The sequence below is a fragment of the Setaria viridis genome, chromosome 8 (assembly GCF_005286985.2).
Source record: "Setaria viridis chromosome 8, Setaria_viridis_v4.0, whole genome shotgun sequence".
Taxonomy (NCBI): Eukaryota; Viridiplantae; Streptophyta; class Magnoliopsida; order Poales; family Poaceae; genus Setaria; species Setaria viridis.
In genome coordinates, this window is record NC_048270.2 from 35,853,398 (window position 1) to 35,862,476 (window position 9,079).

The 9,079-nt window shown below is 43.5% G+C and overlaps 1 protein-coding gene across 1 annotated transcript; it reads right to left on the bottom strand.

Moving 5' to 3' along the window:
• Positions 1-1,500: 1,500 nt before the first annotated feature.
• LOC117866459 (wall-associated receptor kinase 5) lies at positions 1,501-8,475 on the bottom strand. Its single transcript, XM_034750664.2, has 4 exons — positions 7,479-8,475; positions 7,259-7,387; positions 3,215-3,364; positions 1,501-2,885 (listed from the first exon to the last, which is right to left on the bottom strand). The coding sequence occupies exons 1-4, from the start codon at positions 8,350-8,352 to the stop codon at positions 1,711-1,713; spliced, it is 2,328 nt and encodes a 775-aa protein (XP_034606555.1). The 5' UTR covers positions 8,353-8,475; the 3' UTR covers positions 1,501-1,710.
• Between the last annotated feature and the right edge of the window lie 604 nt (positions 8,476-9,079).

Genomic DNA, 9,079 nt, shown 5'->3' on the forward strand with positions numbered 1-9,079 from the left:
TGCGTGGCTACTCATAGTTGATAGGCTGAATACAAGAGATATGCTTAGAAGACATTTCAATGTACAGTCTGGGTAAGTTGTGTCCTATGCACATCTGGAGCTGCAGAAGACAGAGATCATCTTTTCTTTGAATTCCCCTTCGCTCAGGACTGTTGGTCGGTCCTCCACATGGTTTGGGCAGGTCATGACATCCATGAAAAGATCAATTCTGCTAGGCAAGTGCTGGATCATCGGCTATTCATGGAGATTTTCATCATAGCAGCCTGGGAATTATGGAAAATGAGGAATGCCATCATTTTTGAAGCAGCGCATCCCAACCGAAGGCTTTGGATCGTGAGATTCAAAGAGCAAGTGTCCCTCCAAATGCTTAGGCTTAGGGAGGACCGCAGACTTGTTTTTATTCAATGGCTACAGACAATCCTGTAACTTAATTATCGACAGCCCCCCCCCCCCCCCCCCCCCCCCCCCCCCCCCCCCCCCCCCCCTCCCCTCTTCATTTGTAAGTATCCCTTGTACATATGCCTCTCTTTAATATACGAAAATGAAGTGCTGTGGGGAACTCCCCACAGTTTTGCCTTAAAAAAAAATTGGAGGAGATGGTGCGTGACGCCCTAGCCCTAGGGTATGCTGGGTATAATAATACAGAATTTGAGAAACTTAAAAAGATGGTGATAGATATAAAGATCCCACTCTATCCGGACTGCAAGAAAAAATGGACAAAGCTATTCTCGTCACTTAAGATCCTCCAGCTAAAGGTCACCCATTATTTAACCGATCACGGTTTCAAGGCATCATTAGATCTGCTAAGGGACATGCTGGTAAGAATGACTGCGTCCTGTAGTCCTTCTTCAACCAGTAGTGATGCACCATCACCACCGGTTCATACCCAGCTACTAGTGACGTTTCGGGAGTGAAAGCCACTAATATATCTGGTACTGCTGAGGAACCCTGTTTCCAGCCGTTGCAAAGTGAGCCCTGCTGCTGGGGAACCCGTTTGGCCGTTTCCACCTTGTCGATGCAGCCCCTCATAGGCCCACTGTAGGAGACATTCTCATCTTCGCTATCAGTGTGCAGTACACAAACGGCATACTGAACCGGAAAATCAACTGCTATGAAGTTCATTGTCGCGCGGACATGCATTTGGCGTGGCCACTGAGCACCTTTTGTTTTAGGATAATGATTATTCTTTTGTAACAAAAAGTTGTCCCTGCAAAGAAAAGATATCCGGTGACCAGATGGCTAGTGCTCTGGAATGTGGTTGTAGACCAGGATTCGAGTTCTCAGCTCGTCACCGGTGTCCATCAATTTCATGACTACACAAGTGAAGCCTTGTGCCTCCAATTAGTTTCTAGTGTGTTTGGGAGACACACATGCATGTCATGGTGTGTGTTTAATGCGTGCGTGTTCAATGCACTCTCTCTAAACAAAAGTTGCGCAAGCAAAGGATAGTTTCACGTATACATCGCAAAAAGAACTACAGGAAATCATTACTACACAACAGAAGAGGCAACTGATAATTTGACTTCGAATCAACAGATATCAAAACAAAAACATTGTGTGCACGGTCCCTTTTTCCGAAGTGAAAATACAAAGAATAATTAGGCGACTAAGTCAGCTGCATCTGTCAAAACACGGGAACTTTCCGTGGCTTTGATAAGCACGTTGAAACCGATTGTATCAAGCAATATTGTTTATAGTAGAAAGTGAAAGTCACCGAGGATAACTCGCTGACAACATCATTTCTTCTTCCATGGTGTACTGCCTGCTTACTTCCTGAATAACACCTTGAACTGGGATATGATCCCAATTACATGGTGCTCTACAACTTCGAGCCTCTGTCTTAATGCGCAAATTTTCAAGGATCAACTCCACTTCTCTCATAGTAGGCCTGTCTTCTCCCTTCAATTTAGTGCACATCACTGCTAGTGCGGCTACTTCTTGGATATCACCATTACCCTCTTCCAAGACTTGTGGATCTATTATGTCACCTAGTTTACCTTCTCCTAATAGTGAGGCAAAATGTGAAACTAGGCCATCACCATCATCAGACCTATAAACGAATGGTTTCTTTCTAGTAAGCAATTCCATAACAAGAACTCCAAAACTGAAAACATCGCTCTTGTCTGTTAGACGACCCGTATAGTAGTACATAGGATCTAGATAACCAAATGTTCCTTGAATTGCTGTATTCACTCCTGTCTGATCTATGGGGATGTACCTTGAAGCTCCAAAGTCTGATACCTTTGCTGTTAGACCATCATCGAGGAGTACATTGGAAGACTTGATATCTCTATGATATATTGGCATAGAAGTAGCAGAATGTAGATAAGACAAAGCTCTTGCAACTTCAAGCACAATCCTTAATCGATCATCCCATGATAGAGATATAGGTCCTTCAACATGAAGATGATGATAAAGTGTTCCGTTCGATATGAACTCATAGACAAGCAATGGAACTTCTGTTTCGAGGCAACATCCAAGGAGCTTCACCACATTTCTATGATTGACTTGAGAGAGAATTGCAACTTCGTTTATGAAATCATCTATTTCTCTCTGTACCACAATCTTGGATTTCTTGATGGCAACAACATGCAGGTGTAATAATCCTTTATACACAACACCATGTCCTCCACCACCGACCTCACGACTTTTATCAAAATTGTCAGTGGCCTTCTCTATTTCTCTTAAGGTAATGATCATCCTTTCACCGATATCTGTATTTTGGGAAATTAACTGCTGCAATAGCAACCCATGATTTTGCTTGAAGAATTTTTCTTTCAACCTTTTCACCCTTTGCAGTTGTATTTTGCGTGTTACAAAGGGAGCAACAAGTGCTACAATCAGGAGAATGAATCCACTGCTAGCTATTAAAGCTACTTTCCAACCTGCAAAAATTTAGGTATGAAGAGACAATAAAAAATCCATTAGTGCAGTAGCTGACAGTAAAACTGGGAGTGGACAAATTGGTAAATGATTATGAAAGATGTCTTATATATTTACAACAACTATCCTGTACTCCCTCCGTTCCAAAATGTAGGCCATTTTGGGTTTTCTTGATACATAGATATTGCTATGGACCTAAATATAGTGTTATGCCTAGATACATAGAAAAATCTATGTATCTAGAAAAAACAAAACGACCTACATTTTGGAACGGAGGGAGTAGATAACATGTAATAGATGGTAAATATTGTATATTGTCAGCTGTCATCACCTGGAAAGGAATTCTTGATAGTAATGCACCCCCCTTTCGTTGTGGGATCCCCATATGTTCCCTGAGGACATTGGCAGTGAAATGATCCGGGCAAATTTTCGCAGATTCCATAGCATGCGTATGCATCTGGGTGCAGGCACTCATCAACGTCTATACGAACAGAAAACAACAGGAATGTGAATCATCCAAGGATGTGCATCCATGTGCTGGAAATTAGGAATTGAAGCAAATAAACTAGCAGTGGGACTGCCAAACCACTGGAAGAATTTTCCATATGTGTACAACAATTTTCCTGTGGCCTGTTTGGATCCCTTTTCATTTTGAAGGAATTGGTATCTACTTAATGGAGTAGGCTATTTATATTGGAATTTGGCATTCCACAACTTTCTAAAGTTTAGATATAAGCCTATCTTAAATTCATGGGGTGGAAGATGGAAATTGATTCTATAGATTCTCATGCTATGTTTCTAATGTGCAACTTATAGCACGGTCTCCAACCCGCTTCCCTATAGCAGAAGTGCAGCACATAAGTATCTCTCTCATATGGCCAACAATAATATACAAATATATTCCACATACAACTATATTAGCTTAATTAATTTGTGTCTAAATTATGATTATTAGAATAGAATTCAATTCCAAGGATCCAAACGGAGCCTCAGGGAAATAACCAAAACCGACAGGGAAACTACTCATTTCCGCGTGGGTTCTCTAAAACGCACAGGGAAATTCCAAAAACACAAAGGGAAAATACTCATTTCCCTGTGTGTCAGCTAAAACACACATGGAAATTGACAAAACACACAGGAAAATTGCAGCACATGGAATTACCCATTTGTTTATGGTGAAACCTACTTTTACAATTTTTGCATGATAGCTTAACATAGCTTTGGTTTAGTAGGGCTATTCATAAAAGTAAGTTGAATTATAATTTTTATGTAATAATATACTTTTTAAGTATCTAATTGTATCTCTACCTATCTATTGGAATTTCACCTTTTAACTACATGTAGTGCAAAAATGATCACTAGATTGTAGAAACATATACGTGGCACTATATTTACACATTAGAATACGACATGTGAATTTGGAAGGTAAAATTCAAATGTTTGTATAGTATGCACTCTAGTTTTCATAGTTACTTTATAGTTTTCAAAATTGAATAATACCCAAAAGTTCTAAGAAAATTCCAAATTTTGGTTAGAGAACAAAAGACATTCTTATAACTTTAACAAAAAAAATCGCAAGAAAAATCAGATGGAGACAACAGCTTGCTTCATTTGGTGTTCATTTGAGAGTATGTATTTATAGTAAACTTTTCGGTCTCTAGTGAGATTTGAGGTGATCAATAGCTTAGTATGTTGATTATAAACTTTTTTCATATGAGAGTTTAATATAACATTATATTAGTATTTTTATTTATTAAAATAATTTAATTATATATTTGTGCAATGAAATATATTTTAAGAATTTAAATGTATCTTTACTTATTATTTATTGGAATTCTACAAAAATTAAATTTATTTAATGGGCCGTATTTTCGGCCCACCCGAACAGCCTCCACAGCACAATTCTTCTTGGCCGTTCATCCATCCAATCCAACGGCCACCTACCCTCTAAAACCCTAGGTCGTCGCACGCGTCTACCCTATCCACACATCACAGCCCCCTCCACTCCCCTCCCTCAATCCCTCACCTCCCCTCCGCACCTCTAGCCTCCACGCCGCAGATGTACTTCCATAAATTTGTAGATCTGCTCAGCACTTTGTGACACCCAGCCCAATTTGGTTGGCTCAGTGTGGCCTAGTAGCGCAGATGCGCATGTTTAGTACCACATTGCTAGTTTAGCAAGGGTGGAGCTAACTTATAAGCCTTTGTCAACCAGCCATAGCACCTTCGGGTTAACCCTTTTACACGAAGCGAGGCCGAAAGTGTAAGCAGGGTGCTATGTGTACGCGTGCCTGCCCCTCGGAAGGGCTGGGCGGTGCGGCTTTGGAGGACGGGGTGTTACAAATGGTATCAGAGCCGACCCTCGCGGTTGCGCGTACGGGTCAGTGTGCGAGCATATGGCGCATGGCGCGTGTGGGCCTGCGATGGGACACATGGCATGGCATATAGCGTCGGCACTGGACGTACGGTCGTGCGCTTAGAGGGAACGTTACTGGACATTTGCCCATGCGTGGGTGAGTCGGATCGACGAGGACGTCGGGTTCTTTGAGGGGGGTGAATGTGACACCCGACCCAATTTGGTTGGCCCAGTGTGGCCCATTAGCGCAGATGCGCATGTTTAGTACCACATTGCTAGTTTAGCAAGGGTGGAGCCAACTTATAAGCCTTTGTCAACCAGCCATAGCACCTTCAGGTTAACCCTTTTACACGAAGCGAGGACGAAAGTGTAAGCAGGGTGCTATGTGTACGCGTGCCTGCCCCTCGGAAGGGCTGGGCGGTGCGACTTTGGAGGACGGGGTGTTACACACTTCCATAAATTTGTTGGAAAATTTCGTAGATCTGAATCTGAACATGCAGATGTACTATCTTATCTTGTTGCATCCATATTTTTGTAGGTGATGTGTACAAGCAGTTCAACGTTTTTTTACTTTAGTAAGATTGCAAAGTGTAGTACCGTAACTTCGCACGTGTGCTTGAGGTTGACTCTACAGCAACAAGATTAGTTGTATTTTGGAGCATAAATATCTTCATTATATACTACTGTTCTTAACTTTTCAGTGAAACCAGCATGCTTATGCCCATCTGAATATCTATAGTTTGCTTTGCAGTCATAGCAATTGTATACTGACCAGTGTTACTAGGAGAAGCGTTTGTTTAACTGGCATAGAACTTGCTATAATTGCTCCATTGATGCATATCAGTCCCTGATTGTACACAGATTTCATTGCATTCAAATGTAAATCCTAGTTGATTTCTTTATGTCTGGGTCAAGTCTTCTCACAGAAACCTCTTTACTATGTTTGAAGGCTGAGCACATAGTGTGGAAAAGCTGTGAGTAGTACTCCATCAACATGTATCTGCTGCCCAAGCAACTGTGGGTATACACGATCAACCTATTTTGCATGTTCTCCATGTCTGTAATTAGCCTTGCATAGCTACTAGAGTTAATTTGCATTAGTTCAGCTATCATAGTTGAAAATTTGGTATCTCCCTGCTGAACCCTAATTTTCAGTCATTATGTAACACAAGTAGCATTGTTGGCTGCGATGGGCTAATTTGCCCAGCTGCTGCAATGATGAGCAACTGTCTTGCATATCAGTTCTCTGGAAGCCTGATGTAATTTGCCCAGCTGCTGGAAGCCTGCTGCAGAAAGTTCATACTATAGTTTTTACATTGGTTGTCTAATACTATAGTTTTCACATGTAGGCTACTGGTTCTCTCACCACATGTTGGCTGATGGAAACAGAATGCCAGTAGAAACAATCGAGCGCAACAATGGAAGGCATTCATCTATGTGAATGTGCTAGACAATTAGAAAATAGAATGATAGTTGGTAGTTCATCTTTTGAACTGATGCTTTAGTGGGGAGGCATGCAACTGTTGTGACCGGCACACTTGGACATCTCCTTTTTTGTATGTATGCTATATTTCATACTGAATTAATGTCTTTTGAAGTGTCACTTGAATCATCCATGTAATGTAGCATATGAACTAAACGGCTATAAATGATTCAAACTAAATGTGTGAATATCGTTTTGTGAATAATTGATTTCTCTGTTTGTCGAGTTAAATTTCCCTGCTGGTTTAATGCGACAGGGTTAAAAGTTCTAAAGCTGGGCAATGTCATTTTTTCTATCGGTCATGCACCGACAGGAAACTACGGAACCGACAGCAAAATAAAAACACCGACATGCAAATTTTATTTCCCTGTCGACAATTTGGCATATTTCCCTGTCGGTTTTGCATTTTCCCTGCGGTTTTTATATTTTCCTGGCAGTATTTTAACCGTCAGGGAAATTCCAGTTTCCAGTAGTTGCAAACAGATAAGTGGCAGCTACACTAATTTTGATTTGCATATTAAATTCTCGATCGATACCTTTGCATCCTGTCGGTATAGACGCATCACCCACAAAGCCAAGAGGGCACTTGCATAGGTACCCGCCTACTGTGTTGTTGCAGTCGCCAAAGCATGGATAAACCTCTGGATATTTGCACTCGTCTATATCTAAAATAAACAGAACAGGAGGGAAAAAAATTATGTCTACTGGAAAGGTAAGAAACTATTCCGAATCTTAATTTGATTGTTTAACTTTTACCTTTGCATCCATCGAGAACGTAAGGGTTGCCGTCATAACCTTGCGCGCAGTGGCACCGATGCCCGCCGGTGCCACGGAAAGCCGTGCTGTTCTGGCAGAAGCTGTTGCTGCTGAGGCACTCCGGCGACGTCGAGTTACTCGGGCACGTCGAGGTGCTGATGACCCACTCTAGCACCACCGGGAGCGCGCCCCATGGCGCAACGCCCATCGGAAAAGAGCTCAGGCGCTCCGCATCCACCACGTAAACTGTAGCCTGGTCGCTGCTATATGATCCGTTGAACCGGCGGAACTGGAGTAGGTAGACCTTGAGGCCCGCCGGGATGGGCGCCTGGCAACAGCCGATGCCGGAGCAGTCATCGGACCCCACCTGATACGTGTTATTCCAGAAGATGCGGGAGCAGAAGGCCGCACAGGTGCTGATGATGTCGGCCTCGTCGGACCCCATTAGGAGGGCCTGGACGTCGCAGCCGACCACGAGGAGCTTGTTCCTTGCTGGCGCCAGAGTGAACGGCCCTTCGTCTATGTAGAGGCCGACGACGTCCCAGTTGATGATGCCGTAGGTCCGGGGAACGGGGAGGGACTGGTCGACGCGCTCGACGTAGACGTCCACCGTGCCGTTGGGCAGATTGATGTCAATCACCTCCGAGATGTTGCGGAGGAACAGCGTGGGAGTCCCGTCCTCCTTGATGCAGGTGACATCGAAGCCGGGGCGGTAGCAGCCGGGCTCCACGCCGAACGGGTACGGGATGCTGATGTTGCCGCACCTGGAGGTGCAGTGCCTTCCCACCGTGGATGCAGGCGATGGTGCCGCTGCGAACGCCGCCGCGGCCACCAGCGGCAGCAGCAGCAACGCGGCAGAGACGGCAGAGAACATTTTGTCTCCCCGCGGCCTATGGTAGTTGCTACCATCTCCATATGGAAGTAAGCAATACTTGTTTGCCTGAGCGAACTTGTATGTCACCTTTCTTGCTTGTTAGCCCGTGTGTCAACGCTAAAGTGCAGTTGACGCGTATGTGGAAATTTTATAGAAAAAAATATCCCTAGTCCAAATCATAGTGAACCTGGTGGAGAAATTGTGTTTCAAATGAGTCCTTAGTTTTTTTTCATGCTTTATGTCAGCCGGACAGCACAGCTGTTTTGAAACTTCCAAGTAAAAACAAAGATGGCCAAACAAAGGTGACGGAGACACAACTGGCCTGGAAAGTCCAAGCATGATATCTCTTACTTCGTTGGGACGACTTGGCCAGCGATTACATGTAACTCCAAACCGCCGTGTGGACTGATGCGGACGGAGTACACACGCACAGCGTCTGCAGTCTGCACTGTGTGGGAGAAGCTAAGGCAGAAGGTGACTGAACTCTATGTCCTTTTCCCAAGGGAAATTACATGGAGCTTTCGCCCAGCTGGCCGAAAGCGTGTAAAGGACAAGCAGTCAACGATATGAACTGCGCGTCAGCCGGTGCCCGTCGAGGACGAATGAGTCTTTGTTTGGACCAAGCATCTGTGTACCATGCCTAGATCATAATAGAGAACTAGAACTACAAATTGTCTCCAATCACGAATAGTTTAAGAATTTTATTATGACATTGATATAGTCTAAA